The following is an 18,768-nucleotide window of genomic DNA, read 5'->3' as shown; positions in this document are numbered from 1 at the left end:
GTATGCACTACATGATGACCAAAGCGTTACCACATTCATCATGCGAGAGGCATCTGGGAACAAAACGAGAGCCAGTGGAGTTAAAGCTCTCCACACTTTCATCCAGAAACACGATCATCCCAAGTCAGAGCTGAGCTGCACTGCAGGTGAGAGGTTTCTGCTCGTCAAAGGTTTCTCTCCCTGTAACCTACTCAGTGCAGTTCATTCCTGCCAAAGTCGCATTCCTACACCTCTGGGAAACCGTGGTCTCGACTATGCATCCATCGGAGTGTGAATGTTAGCCAAGCAGCACTGAAGTATAGAAGAAAGTGCTTGTATGAATGGGTGTGAATGAGGCATGAGGCAATACTGTTTGTTCTGCCTTTTATAACTTAAATCGGATATTATAGTTGTAAGCTGCCCTAGAGCTCCCTCTAGTGGCTGCTTTGGGTTCGGTTACTTTGGGAAAGGAAAAAAATGAGAACGTGAAGAAGAAATAAAAGATGGCGGAAAGTGATACCGTAATGTTATCGTTCTAAGCTGATACGGACCTTAAAATGTTGTTGCCTTGGACAAGATATGTCTGTAAGTATGAGTGTCGATAAAATAACTATTATCTTTTGTTTTGTGTAAAAATGGTACGATAATTTGTACATTTGAAAGTTTTATCTTGTTAGCTTGCAGTAAGAGGGTAACAAGCTAGTTTACAATGTTAGTTAGCTAATACAGTATTTTGTACTTTCATTTTTACGATGGTCAAAGAGAAGGCAATGGTCAGAGGCCATTCTTCAATAAATCAGCGCAAAAAGGAAAATAAGTCTGGTTATTGGAACATCGTTATCTCGCTGTCTAGCTGGTGAAACTAAGAGACTCAGGGCGAGGACAGCATAGTAAAAAGACATTAGCGCAGCGGGCACAACCATGAGGAGCTATTTTCAGCACATCAGTTATGAGTCTACGGTCAGGAAAGCAATATCAACTGGATCTTCCAGAAGAGGAAGAAACACCAGACCAAAGAGAAACAAAACAAGTGCACAACGCAGAGGATATGGAGAACAAGGATAATGCAAGCAACGCAGACACACAGGCGGAGTCTAGACGCTCGCGTACGTCCAAGCGTTCATCCACAAGTTCTGCAGCACTTAAAGCACAAGCAAAAGCAGAGGCTGCACGTGCACAGCTGGCGTATTCAGAAAGAGAAGCAGCTATAATGAAACAAAAAACTGAACTTGAGGCAAATTTACATGTTTTGAGCTGTCAAAAGGCTGTTGCAGTTGCAGAAGCAGAGGTTGCAGTTTATGAAGAAGAGGAGGAGGGACTCTCAAAGAGTGAACTGCGCTATCCATTGGTGGGACCACCCGCCAGTCCAAAACAACGCACAGCAGAGTATGTACAAAAACACTCAGATATTTGCCTTGAAGGATTCAAATTAAAAGTAGATCCACTTGCCTGTCACAAAGCTGCGCGTGAACAATGCGAAATGGCTATGAATGCAGATATAGACAATGACTGCTCACACAGTGCTCAAAAGGCTAATGTTAAAGTGGAACTCCAAACACAACAGAGAGAGAGACTGGATTCCCCCAAACCTTATCCGTACAACACTCTTCAAACATCAACAGAGACACAGGGTGTCCAGGATATTACAAGGTACCTGACACGGAGGGAAATGTTAAGTACTGGACTTTTGCAGTTTGATGACCACCCAGAAAACTACTGGGCGTGGAAGGCATCATTTCAAAGTGCTATTAAAGACTTGCACGTTACAGCTCAAGAGGAGCTAGATTTAATGGTCAAATGGCTTGGAGTGGAGTCTGGTCACCAGGCCAAAAGAATCCGATCAGTCCATGTCTTTAATCCAGCTGCAGCTCTCAACCTTGTGTGGCAAAGACTCGAGGAATGTTATGGATCTCCAGAAGTGGTAGAAAATGCACTGTTAAAAAAGATTGAACAGTTTCCCAAACTAAACAACAGAGACAACACAAAGTTAAGAGAGCTGGGTGACGTTCTGCAGGAAATAGAATGTGCAAAAGATGGAGGATATCTACCAGGCCTCTCATATTTGGACACAGCTCGCGGAGTCAACCCCATTGTGGAAAAGTTACCATATGGACTGCAGGAAAAATGGATTGCAACAGGAGCAAAGTACAAAGAAGAACATAAAGTTGTTTTCCCCCCTTTCAGTGTCTTTTCAAAGTTTGTAAGACAACAAGCCAAAATAAGAAACGACCCAAGCTTTGTCATCACACCTCCTGCCGACACAAGCTTCAAGAAGGAGAAAAGCTTCAGAGGCAGTAACAGGCAAGTGATTAGTGTACACAAAACGGACATTCCTACAGACACTAGTTCACCTCAAAATAGTTACAGCAAGCCTATAGAAAGCCCTGACAAGGTATGCCCAATACATAAGAAGCCTCACCCTCTTAAAAGGTGCAAGAATTTTAGAGCAAAGCCCATAGATGAGCGCAAGTCATTTTTAAAAGAGAACAGAATCTGTTTTAAATGCTGTGGCTCTACTCAACATTTAGCAAGGGACTGCAGGGCTCAAATAAAATGCATGGACTGTGGTAGCGACAGGCATTTAGCAGTGCTACATCCAGGTCCACCCCCTGCTCCAGCTGAGAGCTCTGGAGCTGATAAAGATGATGGCGGGGAGACACAGGATAGTGCAAATGCCTCAGTTGTTTCCAAATGCACAGAAGTCTGTGGTGATGAAGATAGCCCACATTCATGCTCAAAAATAAGTCCTGTGTTAGTCTATCCAGAAGGCGAAAAAGAACAGGCTAGAAAGATGTATGCAGTGCTTGATGAACAAAGTAACAAGTCACTAGCTAAGTCGCAGTTTTTTGAGCTCTTTAATATTAAGACACGCTCAGAGACTTACAAGCTCAGAACATGCTCAGGACTGTCAGATAATGTCGGCAGAACAGCAGTAAACTTCATGATTGAGTCAATGGATAGTAAAGTAAAGCTCCCACTCCCAAACCTGATTAAATGTGACATGATTCCAGACGACAGGAGAGAGATTCCCTCTCCACAAGTGGCCATGAAGTTCTCACACTTACAGAAGATAGCTGAAAAAGTACCTCCTGTAGAAGAACAAGTACCTATTCTGTTGCTTTTGGGAAGAGACATTATACAGGTACACAAAGTCAGAGAGAGAATCAATGGGCCACACAATACACCTTATGCACAGCGTTTGGATTTAGGCTGGGTTATAGTTGGAGAAGCCTGCATGGGGAAGACACATAAGCCCCCTAGTGTGAGTGTTCTCAAAACACATATTCTTCAGAATGGCCGTGCTTCTTACCTCTGCCCATGTCCTAACATGTTTCAAATCAAACACCAGTTAAACACTACACCTAACCCCAAAAAGGACAGGGGAAACACAAACACCAATCAACTGGGAGAAACTGTTTTTGACAGGACAAAAGATGATGACAAACCAGCACTGTCAGTAGAGGACAAAGACTTCATTGACATCATGGAGAAGGAGGTGTATCAAAATGAATGTAACAGCTGGGTGGCGCCTTTGCCATTCCGCTCTCCAAGACCAGAGCTTCCGAGTAACAGAGAGCAAGCATTCAAGCGCCTCCAATCTCTCAGAAAGACACTGGACCGAAACCCTGAAATGAAAAGACAATATATCGAATTCATTCAAAACATGCTGGACAATGACCATGCAGAAGTCGCTCCACCTTTGGACTCAAACAAAGAACACTGGTACTTGCCATCCTTCGGTGTGTACCACCCACAAAAACCTAATCAGCTGAGAGTAGTCTTTGACTCAAGTGCAGAATTTGAAGGACAGTCCCTTAACAAAGTCTTATTAAGTGGACCCGACCTAAATAACACACTGCTGGGTGTCCTTATGCGTTTTAGGAAAGAGCCTGTAGCATTTTCAGCTGATGTGCAACAAATGTTTTATTGTTTTGAAGTGAGAGAGGATCATAGGGATTATCTGAGATTCCTTTGGTATAAAGATAATGATCCCGACCAAGGTATTTGTGACTATAGAATGAGGGTTCATGTTTTTGGGAATAGCCCTTCCCCAGCTGTGGCTATTTATTGTATGAGGCGTGCTGCAGTCGAGGGAGAAGAAAAGCACGGACATGATGCAAAGCAGTTTGTAATGAGACATTTTTACGTTGATGATGGTCTCGCATCCACAGCAACAGTGGAAGAAGCTGTTGAGACACTCACAAGCGCTCAAAAGATGCTGGCACAGTCAAACTTAAGGCTACATAAAATAGCCTCTAATGACCACAAAGTAGTGGAAGCGTTTCCTGCTGCCGAGAGAGCCAAGGATCTAAAAGACTTGGATTTAGAGTTGGACGACATACCCCTGCAAAGGAGCTTGGGGGTACTGTGGAATCTTAAAAAGGACTGTTTTACCTTTCACGTCACCACTGAACAAAAGCCGTTCACCAGGAGAGGTGTCTTGGCCACTGTTAACAGTCTGTATGACCCGCTGGGTTTCGTGTCACCCATCACAATGCAGGGAAAAGCTCTTCTCCGTGAATTGACCTCAGAGCAAAAGGACTGGGATGAATCACTTCCTGCAGAAAAAGAAGATGAATGGAGCAGATGGAGAAGCTCATTGAAGGATCTTGAGCGGCTTCAGATACCGAGGTGCTACCTCTCGTTCTCCCAGGCCATTGCTGTGAAAAAAGAACTGTGCATATTTTCAGACGCCTCCACCATGGCCATAGGAGCAGTGGCATATCTGAGAGCTATTGATGGTGAAGGTCAGTGGCACACAGGTTTCATCATGGGCAAGTCCAAAGTAGCCCCAAGACCCGCCCACACTGTTCCTAGATTGGAGTTATGTGCAGCAGTGTTAGCTGTAGAGATGTACGAACTCATTAGAGATGAGATTGACATTGAAGCAGACACTGTCAGATTTTTCACAGACAGTAAAATTGTTCTTGGTTACATACACAACAACACAAAGAGGTTCTACACTTACGTGGCTAACCGAGTGATTAGAATCAGAAAGACTACACATCCAGCACAGTGGTTTTACATAGCCACTAGTGACAATCCAGCAGACACAGCCACTAGACCAATTGCAGCTTCTGCATTGGCTTCTACAAACTGGTTTAGTGGTCCTTCCTTTTTGACACAACACGACATAGAGAAGTCTCACTGGGATAGTTTCACACTGATCGATCCTGACACAGATGCAGAGATCAGACCTGATATAACAAGTTTTGTTACCAAAGCCTCAGTAACACAGCTAGAGCCATGCCGTTTTGAAAGATTCTCTCATTGGATGAGATTGTGTCGCACTATTGCATCACTAAAGCGTGTGGCAGTATCATTCAAGAAAACAAACACAGAAGGTAAAGGCTGGAAGTGTTTCAGTGAAACTAACACCACAGATGAAGTGTCTAAAGCAGCAAAGTTCATCATTCACACAGTACAAAGTGAAAGGTTCAAAGAAGAGTACAGATGCATAAAAGAAAATCTGCCACTTCCAAAACAAAGCTGTCTTCAAAGGTTAAATCCAGTTATTGATGAAGATGGGCTCCTCAGACTAGGAGGTCGATTGGCACCTGCTAACCTAACAAAAGATGAGAAACACCCACTCATTATCCCAAATGCTCATCATATAGCCATCCTTCTTATTAGATACTATCATGAGAAGGTAGCGCATCAGGGGCGTCACCTAACAGAAGGAACGCTCAGAGGTGCTGGATTTTGGATTATTGGCAGTAAACGGCTCGTCTCTTCTGTTATTTACAAGTGTGTTCTCTGTCGAAAGCTTCGAGGACGACTTCAGACCCAAAAGATGGCAGATTTACCTGTGGACAGGCTGACACCAACGCCACCGTTCACTAGTGTAGGACTGGATGTCTTTGGACCCTGGACGGTCACCACACGTCGCACCAGAGGAGGGAGTGCAGACAGTAAACGCTGGGCTGTGCTTTTCACCTGCATGTCCACGAGAGCTGTGCACATTGAGCTCATTGAAACAATGTCAACATCCAGCTTCATCAATGCGCTGAGGAGATTTTTCTACATCCGTGGACCTGCTCAAATACTCAGATCTGATAGAGGTACAAATTTTGTTGGAGCATGCAATGAGTTGCAAATTGATCACAAGGACACAGAACTAAACTCATACCTGCAAGAGAAAGGATGCACATGGCTGTTTAATCCCCCACACTCGTCACACATGGGTGGCTCGTGGGAGAGACTTATTGGAGTAGCAAGGCGCATCCTAGATGGTATTCTGTTGAAAGCCGTACATGTCCAACTAACGCATGAAGTGTTAAGTACATTCATGGCAGAAGTAATGGCAATAATGAATGCAAGACCACTTGTACCAGTCTCAACAGATCCAGACAAACCAAACCTTCTCACTCCAGCAATGCTCCTTACACAAAAGGTCAATGCATTATCTGCACCAACAGGAAGCTTTGGACCGCCAGACCTCTACTCAAAGCAATGGAAGCAAGTACAGTGTTTGGCAGACTCTTTTTGGAAACAGTGGAAAAGTGAATATCTTTCAACACTACAGCAAAGGAGAAAATGGACTGATGATAAAACAAACATAAAAGTTGGTGATGTTGTGTTATTGAAAGATGCTCTCGCACACAGAAATGACTGGTCCATGGGAAAAGTTGTAAGAACATTTGAGAGCAAGGACAATAAGGTTCGAAAAGCAGAAGTAAAGACTGTGAAAGATGGAAATGAAAATGTGTTTTTGAGACCCATCGCTGATATGGTTTTGCTTTTATCAAGTGATAAATAAGTGTTTGAAATAGCCCTAAACTGTTCAAAATGTTTATTAGAAAAGTTTGTTCTAGTGGCACAATTATATTGTACCAGGCGGGGAGTGTTCTGCCTTTTATAACTTAAATCGGATATTATAGTTGTAAGCTGCCCTAGAGCTCCCTCTAGTGGCTGCTTTGGGTTCGGTTACTTTGGGAAAGGAAAAAAATGAGAACGTGAAGAAGAAATAAAAGATGGCGGAAAGTGATACCGTAATGTTATCGTTCTAAGCTGATACGGACCTTAAAATGTTGTTGCCTTGGACAAGATATGTCTGTAAGTATGAGTGTCGATAAAATAATTATTCTTTTGTTTTGTGTAAAAATGGTACGATAATTTGTACATTTGAAAGTTTTATCTTGTTAGCTTGCAGTAAGAGGGTAACAAGCTAGTTTACAATGTTAGTTAGCTAATACAGTATTTTGTACTTTCATTTTTACGATGGTCAAAGAGAAGGCAATGGTCAGAGGCCATTCTTCAATAAATCAGCGCAAAAAGGAAAATAAGTCTGGTTATTGGAACATCGTTATCTCGCTGTCTAGCTGGTGAAACTAAGAGACTCAGGGCGAGGACAGCATACTGTTGCTGTCTAATGTTAAGTACATTCAATATATGCTCCGTTCAGGACAAAGACTGGGACCAAATGTTAAATTATAATGTTTCTAATTCAACATTATGCAGGTCATCTATTGTGCGACCTGCAGTCAGGTTGTTGATTCCTAAAAAGAGACACAGAGCACATACCACAGATCATAGTTGTGGCCACGTGCTCTTTAGCGGCCATGACTAGCGGGAAACTAGCGGATGATACCGTGGAGACAAAGACTATCACAACGTTTCCCAACCAGAAGCCGTGGGTGGATAAAACCATCCGCGACGCTCTGAGATCCCGCACCGCTGCCTACAACACGGGACTCATGACGGGGGACATGGACCCGTACAAAGCCGCGTCATATAACGTGCGGAGGGCGGTGAAAGAGGCGAAGCAGCGCTACGGGAGGAAACTAGAGTCACAACTCCAACAGAGTGACTCTAGGAGCCTGTGGCGGGGACTAAGGACAATAACGGACTATAAAGCACCAACAACCGGTATGACGAACGCGGCCGTGACTCTGGCAGACGAGCTGAACACTTTCTATGCTCGCTTCGAGGCTGCAGCTAAGGACTCCAACAATGCTAGTGTTAGCGGCGCTAACGGCTGCAGACAGGAAGATACTGCCAGCACCGGAAACGTGCTCGTCATCTCCGAGCATGAAGTAAGGAGAGCCTTCAAGAGAGTGAACACCAGGAAAGCAGCAGGACCAGACGGCATCCCAGGTCGTATCCTCAGAGACTGCGCATACCAGCTAGCTCCTGTGTTCACTGAGATATTCAACATCTCTTTATCTCAGTCGGTCATCCCCACATGCTTCAAAGAGTCCATCATTGTTCCTGTCCCGAAGAAACCCCACCCTGCTTCTCTCAATGACTATCGCCCTGTAGCCCTCACCTCAGTAGTGATGAAGTGCTTTGAACGCCTGGTCAGAGACTTCATCATTTCTTCACTACCAGACACACTGGACCCACTACAGTTCGCTTACCGTCCAAATCGTTCCACAGACGATGCCATCTCTCATCTCCTCCACACATCACTCACTCACTTGGACACTAGAAGGGGGAATTATGTTAAAATGCTCTTCATAGACTACAGCTCTGCATTTAACACCATAATTCCCTCCACACTCACCACCAAGCTGGAGCATCTGGGACTCAGCTCATCTATGTGTCAGTGGATCTCCAACTTCCTAACTGGCAGACCACAGGCAGTAAGGATGGGCGGACATGTCTCAGCCTCCACCACTCTCAGCACTGGAGCCCCCCAGGGGTGTGTTCTGAGCCCCCTGCTGTACTCTTTGTACACATATGACTGTGTGGCCACTACCAGCTCCACCACCATCATCAAGTTTGCTGACGACACCGTCGTGGTGGGCCTGATCTCTGATAACAACGAGACGGCCTACCTGAAGGAGATTAGGAATCTGGAGAACTGGTGCCAGAGGAACAACCTCCTTCTAAACGTCAGTAAGACAAAGGAGCTGATAGTGGACTTCAGCACTAAGCAGGAGAGGAACTACCAGACCCCCGTCATCAACGAGTGCCCAGTGGAGAGAGTGGACAGCTTCAAATACCTCGGAGTTCACATCACGCAGGACCTGTCATGGTCCTGTCACATCAACACCGTGGTGAAAAAGGCCCGTCAGCGTCTCTACCACCTCAGACGCTTGAGAGACTTCCAACTGCCCTCCAAGGTGCTCAGGAACTTTTACTCCTGCACCATAGAGAGCATCCTGACGGGAAACATCTTAACCTGGTTCGGGAACAGCACCATGCAGGACAGACGAGCTCTACAGAGGGTTGTGCGGTCAGCTGAGCGCACCATCCGCTCCGAGCTCCCTGACCTGCACTCAATCTACAGCAGGCGGTGCTGGACCAAGGCCAGGAAGATGGTGAAGGACCTCAGCCATCCCAACAACAGACTGTTCTCTCTGCTGGGGTCAGGAAAGCGATTCCGCTCCCTGAAGACCAACACAGAGAGACTGAGGAGGAGCTTCTTCCCGCAGGCGATACGGTCTCTCAATCACACCACCACACAGTACTGACCCACACATATGGTTCTTACACACACACTGGACTTTCTGGACTTTGGTTTTGCACAACACTGGTCACTATATTCTTCATTTCCGGTTAATACTTGTACAGCTGCTGTTATTGTGTATATATTTATTTATATTTAGATTTCTTCATACATTCTTATATAGTTCTATATTGTGTATTTTGTTGTACAGTTATTTTATTTTCAACTTTAATTTATATATTTTATCTTATTCTCCCAGTTAAATTTACCCTTCATTCTAATTTGTGTTGTACAGTTATTTCATTTTTAACCTTAATTTATATTTTATTCCTTCCTAGTTAAATTTACCCTTTTTAATTTTTCATATTTATTTCCTATCTTATTCATAGCCTTTTCCTTTTTTGTTTTCTTTAGGTCACGAGCAGTTGTCCAAGCATTTCACTACATATCGTACTGTGTATGACTGTGTACGTGACAAATAAAAATTTGAATTTGAATTTGAATTTGATGCCAGGTCTCTCTCTGGATAAATAATAACTAACTAATAACAGGGCTTACAAGGCCAAACCCCACAAACCCCAAACGTGTCAGAAGATTCAGACTGTTACCTGCATCGAACACATGGATTTCTTACATGACAAAAACTTTTCTATTTTACCAAGAATGAGATTTTCCAGGTTACATAGACAGTCCAACGTGTCCAGTGTCCAACATAAGACATGCAACGTTGGCATTTAGGTTCAGCAAAACGATAATTCATCAGAATGACATTTTAAAAGTATCAAAGGACAACGATAATCATATAGACACTGAACAGGACAGAGAGTAAAACACATGAAAAGCTGCACTCAGCAGTGATAAGGATAAGACAGACATGTAGGTACTGCACCTTCTTCTTGTTCTGGGCCAATTTCTGAGCCATCTGCCAAGCATGGAATAAAGCACACAGGACAATCACGGGTTAGGTCAATATACAGTAAAACATGGATTTGTGTATTAAATTTGTGTATTAAACAGATCCAACATCATTGTGAAGTTTGCGGACGACACTACAGTGGTGGGTCTTATCACCAACGGTGATGAGACGGCTTACAGGGAGGAGGTCAGCGCCCTGACCCACTGGTGTCAAGACAACCATCTCACCCTCAACGTCGCAAAGACAAAGGAGTTGATAGTGGACTTCCGGAGGTGCAGAGAAGTACACACCCCCATCACCATCAACGGCGCTGCTGTGGAGAGAGTGAGCAGCTTCCGGTTCCTTGGCGTACACCTGGCTGAGGATCTTACGTGGTCAGTACACACAAACAAAACAGTGAAGAAGGCGCAGCAGCGCCTCTTCTTTCTCAGGAGACTGAAAAGATTCGGCATGAGCCCCCGCATCCTCAGGACCTTCTATCACTGTGCCATTGAGAGCATCCTCACTGGATGCATCACCACCTGGTACGGCAACAGCACCGCCTACAACTGCAAAGCTCTCCAGCGAGTAGTGCGGTGCTCTGAACGGATAATTGGAGGTGAGCTTCCCTCCCTCCAAGACATCTACAGGAAGCGCTGCCTGAGGAAAGCGGGGAGGATCATCAAGGACTCCAGTCACCCCAGCATAAACTGTTCAGACTGCTTCCATCAGGAAGGAGGTTCTGCAGCATCCAGTCCCGTACCAGCAGACTGAGAGACAGCTTCTTCCATCAGGCCATCAGACTGCTGAACACGTCATAGACACCTCAGCTTCACTACTGGAACTTCAACATTATGCACTCCACACTGTACAGTAATGCCACTGTTTTGCACATATTCAACTCTGTATATTTTTATATATTTTATTATTATTATTATTATTATTATTATTATTATTTTTTTTTTTTTTTTTTTTTTTTTTTTACTATTTAATTTGTAAAAATGTGTATACACACACACACACACACACACACACACACACACACACGTAGGAAAATATTTAGTATACACATCCAGAAATGCATACACTATTATATATTGTACATATATTTATTAGTTTCAGGTTGGCCATTCTTGTATTTTGCTCATTTGTGTTGTTGTGTTTGCACATCTCTGTTGCTTGTGGGGCTCGCACACAAGAATTTCACTCGCATGTGCTGTGCCAGTGTGCCTGCACATGTGATGTGACAATAAAAGTGATTTGATTTGATTTGATTTAAATAACTGTCAATGGTGCGCCAAAAGGCTAATGCTCCAGCCTTTCAACAACCTCTATATATATACAGAATATTAATGATTAACAAACAAGGCTTGTCTAAGTCACCCAGGCTTGTAAGCAGCACAGTAAAATTGATTTAATGCAGTCGGTTCCCTAGATTTCCCAATGCATGCTAACCATGTGCAATGGAAAATATCCATATGGAGATTTTACTGTTTATTTGTGGATAATGAATTGGATGCATAATATTTATTCCCTGTATATAGTAAACAGTGTTGGGGAGTAACGGAATACATGTACCGCCGTTACGTATTTAAAATACAAAATATGAGTAACTGTATTCCGTTACAGTTACCGTTTAAAAAGGTGGTATTCAGAATACAGTTACTTTGTTGAAATAAATGGATTACACTGCGGTACTTTCCTGTTTCATTTTGTCGCGGGTCAGGACTGTTTGGGTTTTGTTTGACAGCTACGTTCTGTTGTTCCAGGCGGCAGCGTTACGGTTGCCATGGTTACAGGGCGACGCTCTCTCTCTCTCTCTGCGACTGTGTGTTTCCTGGGTGAGAGAGCGCCTTTTTGTTGTTGTTGTTGTTGTTGTGCTAAGCTAACAGGCAGAATGCTACAAGCATAGCTCTAAAGAATGTAGCATCATGGGCAGTGTAGTCCGTGTTGCAGGGAGAATGGACTGCCATACACGTTATGGGTCTGTGAGCGCGAGGAGGGAGAAAAAGGCGAGTGGAAAGGTACGAGTTGTCATCGAGGAGAAACGGGAGCTGGAAGCATGTAAATATAATAATAACCACTGCAGCCAAGAAGAGTGCCTGACGAGCCCAGTTGTAAGTAAGCTGTTAAGACTCGACTGTACACCGTGTTCGTGTTTTCCTCCGAAACAATAAGTTCCGTTGGAGCAGTCTTTCAACGCCTCTCTCTGTCTCTGGCAAGAAAAATTGACCCACACAACAAAGTAAAGCTATTTTTCAGCTACGGACCGACAGGGACCCCGCCGTATTAGTCAGAGGTCCCTTTACTACAGCTCGGAGTCGCGGACCTTCAGTAATAGTAATAAATCACACAGCAATAGTACATTCACGTTGTTGTAAAAAGCATGATAATATATTAAGTAGTCCAAAGTATTCAGAATACGTTACAGAATACATTTTGGGGCATGTATTCTGTATTCTGTAATGGAATACAGAATACATGCCCCAAAATGTATTCTGTAATGCAATACATTTTAAAAGTAACCTTCCCAACACTGATAGTAAATAATACACCTCATGTAGTGTGAACTTCCACAGCCCACAGTGCTTTATTTATAGTGCCTTTTGTGTGCACCAGTAGTCGAGCAGCTCTTGAGCCACTTTGGCGGGCTCACACTCCGTCACTTGCTCTGTCCACTCTTCTCCCTGTAAGATCCCAGCACCCAACTCAAACAGTGGAGACATGATGAGATGATGGAGATCAGCCTCCCCTGACACCACACCCCGAACCCGCTGCTCAACCCCTCCCCTGCAGTCGAGCCATAAACCACACCCCGCCACGTACCCCCATCACTTGACATAGAGCGGGGAGCCGAGGTTAAATCTTACTGCACGTCTGTCATTCTCCTTTGCAGATGTCTTTGTGCAGTCATGTCCATGTCTTTGTCACATCCATGCTATTAGTTGCTTATCAATCACTTCAAATGCTTGCAGCCTAATCTACAGTCCTGCCATCATCACCGTCCTGGAAACACTCATATAAAAGCCACAGCAAAAGCAGTTCTCTTGTCAGCAAGGGCAATCTAGCTCTGGCTTTAGCGCTGGGCAGTTGCACAGGAGCTTGTTTCCATTCTCTCATCTGCAAACCTTAACATGCTCCCATCAGCCAGTTTTGCCACCGGGAGCAGGCGATAGCCTGCTTCAGCAACAGCACGCAAATTTCTCCCGTTTGTGTCTTTAATATTCGCACAAGTGTCGAAGAATCAGAAAGGTAAAGTCCAGTTTAAGATGTCAAGGGTAAAATGAAGGGAATGGGGACGAGTTGTTGCAGTCCCTTCATTTTACCCCGAGCACTCGGCTATGACGAACCTCTTATCTCTTGCTGTTTTGCAATCATCTTACTTTTAGCTGAAATTTTCTTTTGTTAGCACTAAATCCAGACTCCATATATTTCAGATCATACTGACAGTCCCTGTTAACGAGCTCACATTCTCAGACTAATCAGCCCATTTATTTCAGCAGCCCAATCATTCAATCAGTCATGTGTGGTAATATTATTTAAGCCTGTTTGACCAAATCAACTTCTAGCAGTTATAAAATTCATTCTCTCACCTGCAGAGTGGTTTTAACTGCATGCACTCAGCATTTGCTTATTCCCCATTGGTTTAAAGTTGATCAGTTTCTTTAAAGCATAACCCAACTGAAAACTACAAATGTTTTTAGCTCTAACACTCATACCGTCACAGTCCTGGGTCAGTCAGTTTGAGTTTTGCATTATTACTGAACTTTGATTTTGTCAGTATTTATCATTTCTAGTCTTTTGGTTTCTGTGTTAGTGTTCTTTGTATTCTGGCCCTGAGTCTGTGGACGCAGTGATTTGGGGTTTGGTGTATTATTATTATTATTATTATCATTATTATTATCATTTGTGGACTCATGTTCTAGCTTTGGGATGATTTGTGTTCTGGTTCTGGGATTCTGGGCTGGTGCTCCCCCTGTTGGTCCCTGGTGTTAGTGTTTCCTCTGTGTCGTCAGGTTAATCAGGTCCAGCTGTGTCTCACAGCTGTGTGTGATTTCCCAGTGTCCCTCTGTGTGTATTTCATGTGCTCGTTACTGGTCCATCTGTGTTTGTCTCCTGGAAACTGTCTGTGAACTTCTTGTGTTTGCCTTTTGCAATAAACCTCCCTCACAACTCCAGTAAATGCCTGCATTCGAGTCCTCTTTCCCACTGTGTTCCATGGTTGCTCTGTCTCCCCTGTCAGCTGTCTGCGTCTATGTCTTGTGTTTCCTGTTTTACTTTGTAAGTCTGTGTCTCATGTCAGTGTGTCTAGTTTGGCTTCCCCTGGTCTTATTGTGTGTGATTACTCCCAGCTGTGCTCTCCTCCTGTGTCCCGTTCCCTCGTCATCCCTCTGTGTGTTTTAGCTGTGTGTTTCTCTCAGTCAGTGTCGCATCGTCCCCTCATGCTGTGTGTGGTTCCCCCTGAGATCGCCGGCCCTAGTTTCTTGGTTTTGCAGTGTTTTGCATTTAGTTCCCAGTTCCTAGTTTTTGGTTTTGCAAGTATTTTTTGTGCATGTTTTGCCACTGCAATAAAGCAGCCTCCTTGAGTTTATTCCTCTGTCTGTGGACAGTGTGTCCTGCATTTTGGGTCCTACATCCTGCCTGCCACAGCCGTTTCATGACAGAACGACGCAACCACACAATGGACCCAGCAGCACTCGCGCCGTCTGAAGAGCTGGATCAGACGTGGATCAGCTATGCAACCAGTGGCTGGATTTTCCTGAGGAGGAGTATCGTCGCGCTCTAGCTAGCCGGCTACAGCGACTGGTTTCTGGTCTCCCCTGGCTACTGAATTCTCTTCACCTGCTTATACAGGACTTTCTTCTTAATACACTGCATCTCCACCCCCCAACTGCAACCGCTCACCTGCCCAGCCTGCAGGAGGACGAATCAGGCGATTCGCAGGATCCTCCCTCTTTCCGGAGAAAACAGCCTTCACGCTGCCGTCACCCCTCGCTTGCTGAGCAATTTCAAGTGGTGAGTGATAATGACTGTTTACACACCAGCACAGGCTTTTTATAAAGCACTGGGGCGCAGCCACATCAGAACTTCTCCACATCACCATCAGTTTCCCCTGCCTCTCCAGCCCCTCCTTCTCGGTGGAAGCGATGTCCATGCCATGGGCAGTCATCTCCAGATGTGGTGAATCAAAAAGACTGTGTTCCTTCTGAGCCGGGACTTAATAACCGTGTGTCAGTCATTCCTGAGTCTATAAACTGTCTGCTAACTCCGGATTGATAAAGTTAGAAATCATCAATTTCTCCCGAGGCCACATTTTCTGGCTCCATGGATTGTAGAGGAGTTTCTCCTGCTCCTTCAGAGCCCAGGGATATAATAACACATACAGTTAATGTTGGCTTCGAGTCTGGGAGACTGATTTTCCCCAGGGCTTCCCCTGACTTGAGTTGCTGACCTCAGCTGGCTCTGGACCCCCGGAGGTCACAGAATCTGCACAGATTCAGTTATTTGGGCTTAAATCTTTTCTGTATGACAGATTTCAGATTCTGATATTTAAGACATTTCCTGTTGTGATTCCATAATTTGATATAAGTTCTTGAACTGAAGTAAAGTTTTCATCTTAAAGAACATGTTCTAGGTTTTTGTTATCCCCTTCCTATGCCCTGACAGAAAAGGTGGTATTTTCTATATGTTCTGATCCAAACAGGTATCAGTTTACATGGGATAAGTTATTTTTTAATTCCCATAAGGCTGTCAGGGAGGTGTTTAAGTTAAAGCTTTATTATTATAAAGCAGTTACGATGCTTAATACTGGAACTTATGAAGGCAGATTATATATTTTACTTTTCAAAATAGTGCGTGTTGTGGGTCCAGCCATCGGCTGTCTAAGAAGCCTGATTTAATGCAGTTTGGGTCCTCCTGGTTACCCATCAACAGGACCCAAAGGTCCAGATGAACAGAATCAAGGTTTTGGGATCTACTTACCTGAAACATTGAGCATGCACCCAGACACAGGCTTCAGTCAACACTGCATCATCATGCTCGGTGCTGCCCAGATTCATGTTGGGTCTTGTGTTATTAGAACATAGTTTTAAATCACGGAGCCCAAACAATAAATTACTGATCAGCTTTCATAGGGATTTTTTGTTTTTTCAAATACAGATAAATTATAAAAATATTTCACTGTTTATCAAAACAGGGAATGATATTTTCCCCACTGCTGGATGTTATTGTTGCTGGTCTCTCTATGAACACTGTGAATGTTTGTAAATAAACAACTCTGCCCTTCAAACAGTCAAAAGTCATTTGATTTGCACAAACCGGACTTTGAGAGTAAAGAGTTGCATGCAGGGGTTTGGAGCTGCTGCAATGCTTGCGATGCAACACTTTCATGTGCACGGTGCCTTCTTTGTGCTCCTGGAAAGTGGACGCAGTAAATTCTGCACGTAGGAAATAAATTTTTTTCTCATGCTGAAGTTTTGAACTATAAATACACAATGCTGCAAGTCGTCAGAGCTGTTCTGGAGCGAGGTCGATACAATGTTACTCGTGGTTTTGATGTTTTGGCTGGTTTGTATACACAGACACTGAATTACTGAGTCTGGGACTCTGTGCAGACAACTTCACACTACAGTGTGTCTGAGCCTGAACTATGTGTGTTTTACCTTAATCCGACTGACAGCTTCCTGTGCCTGCATCATTCGGATGTTCTTCGATGGTGTCTTATCTGACAGCAGCTGAGTGGAGCCAAGATAGTTGGCTGCAAAGATGATTCCATCAATTAGGTCATCTGGGTCACAGGGACCTGGAACTGGAGTATGACACAGAGTCACTACATGATACACACATACACAAAAACGCATAAAGGCTATACATAAGTGATTTTCCTTCAGATAGGAACAGCTTCTCCTCAGGCTGAGTTTGACTTTTTATAGGATTAAAGTCCTGAGGAAACATTAAGCACCCTTACTGCTTCCATAGGAATGAACAGGGTACAGCAAGGTGATGATAATGACGCGCACGTGATTAAATGATCAACAGCAAGTGTAACCCCATCATTAAAATTAGAACTTCTGACAGTTTGGGGCTCTGAAGCAGTCAGAGCTGAACAAACCAAAGTGGAAATGTTTGGTCACATCTAGCAAAACCACACACAGCATATCAGTGCATAAAGTCACTAACTGCCAGCCACAGTGGTGATTGGGATTTGTAGCCATAGGAACTACGCAGCTTGCAGTCACTAAGTCATCCATGAACTCCTCTGTATACTGAAATCAGACGGGAAACGATCTGTCCAATAGCTGATGCTTGGCCAAAGCGGGGTCAGCGAACGGCTGATAAAGAAAAGGTGCTGCTATAGGCCGGGCAAAGTCCTGACCTCAACTCAAGAACTGTTCACAAGCAAATGCCAGCAAGCTACAATGAACTAAAGATCCACAATGATGTAACCGTGTCGTAAAGTCATACAGAAAAAATATTTAAAGTCATTGCTGCTAAATGTTGTGGTAGAGAACAGAGACTGATTGGGTGTATTTGTTTTCTCATCACTGCAACAGTATCCATGTTTCCAAAATGTAACAACATCATCGACCTCTGTGGGAGCAGAGTTCATGTAGCTGCTCTGCTCTGTCGGTACGTGGCAGACCAGTGGCTCCACACTGTTTTTGCTGGGCCCCCCTTTGTTTTACAAGAAAAATGTTCACCCCCCCCCCCCCCCCCCCCCCCACCACCACCACGCAAACACATCCTCCAACCACACACGCACCCATATTTTGCTCCATTGTGGTTTATTTCACACCTCAAACATTTAGTAAACAATTAAGCAAATACAAGTAAACTGCAATAAATTACAGGTGGTAAGAAAATAAACTACTAACTCTCTTACGCTACGTCCGCACCTACACGGGTATTTTTGAACACGCAGCTGTTTCGTCCACGTAGACGGCGTTTCGAATCACCGAAAACTGAGCTTTTTTAAAACCCTTTTTTGCGTTTACGTGTGGACGAGGAATACAGAGTTCGTCACGCAACGTCAAAGGTATGTGTCTTTTTTCACGTCACGCTGTGGCCACGTTATTGTTTACATGAGATGAACTGCAGAATGGAGATAGAGACGAAATACTGTTAATCTGACTGTCTGCAGGTTTTACACGCAGTTACTGTCCCTCCATTTACAAAGGCAGAGGCGTCACGCTGTGATTATTTTACGTGTTGTTTTTTTCCTGTGTAATAATGTTCAACATTGATATCAATACATTTTTCAAAAAATGCCTCTCTGTGCAAAATGGGTTCAAAAACATAAACAGCTGTGGGATCCTGTTTGTCTGTGATTTGAACAAATCGTGGCAGGATCAGCCTGATGTTATTTGTATCTCACTGTAACTTTACTGTATAAAGAGCAAACATCTCCAACATGTCAGGAGCAGTTAGTCATTACAACAAGTGTTTGTGAACTAAAGATCAAGAATGTGGGATCCTGTTTGTCCGTGAGTTAAACAGCCCA

At 44.0% G+C, this 18,768-nt stretch overlaps 1 protein-coding gene across 3 annotated transcripts in view; it reads right to left on the bottom strand.

Annotated features, from left to right (window-relative positions):
• The window catches only part of apba1a (amyloid beta (A4) precursor protein-binding, family A, member 1a), a 60,921-nt gene that overhangs the window by 25,071 nt on the left and 17,082 nt on the right, over window positions 1-18,768 (bottom strand). For 2 of the 3 annotated variants that reach the window (XM_076890539.1, XM_076890540.1), the window contains 2 exons: window positions 16,931-17,076; window positions 10,263-10,295 (listed from right to left, as the gene is read on the bottom strand). In XM_076890539.1, coding sequence (XP_076746654.1) covers window positions 10,263-10,295; window positions 16,931-17,076 — 179 coding nt within the window. The remainder of the gene's footprint in view (window positions 1-10,262; window positions 10,296-16,930; window positions 17,077-18,768) is intronic. The other variant, XM_076890542.1, reaches the window with a different exon arrangement.

The sequence above is a fragment of the Maylandia zebra genome, linkage group LG12 (assembly GCF_041146795.1).
Source record: "Maylandia zebra isolate NMK-2024a linkage group LG12, Mzebra_GT3a, whole genome shotgun sequence".
NCBI classification, from domain to species: Eukaryota; Metazoa; Chordata; class Actinopteri; order Cichliformes; family Cichlidae; genus Maylandia; species Maylandia zebra.
The sequence above is the reverse complement of the archived record's forward strand: the minus strand, read 5'-3'. Positions and strand labels throughout refer to the sequence as shown.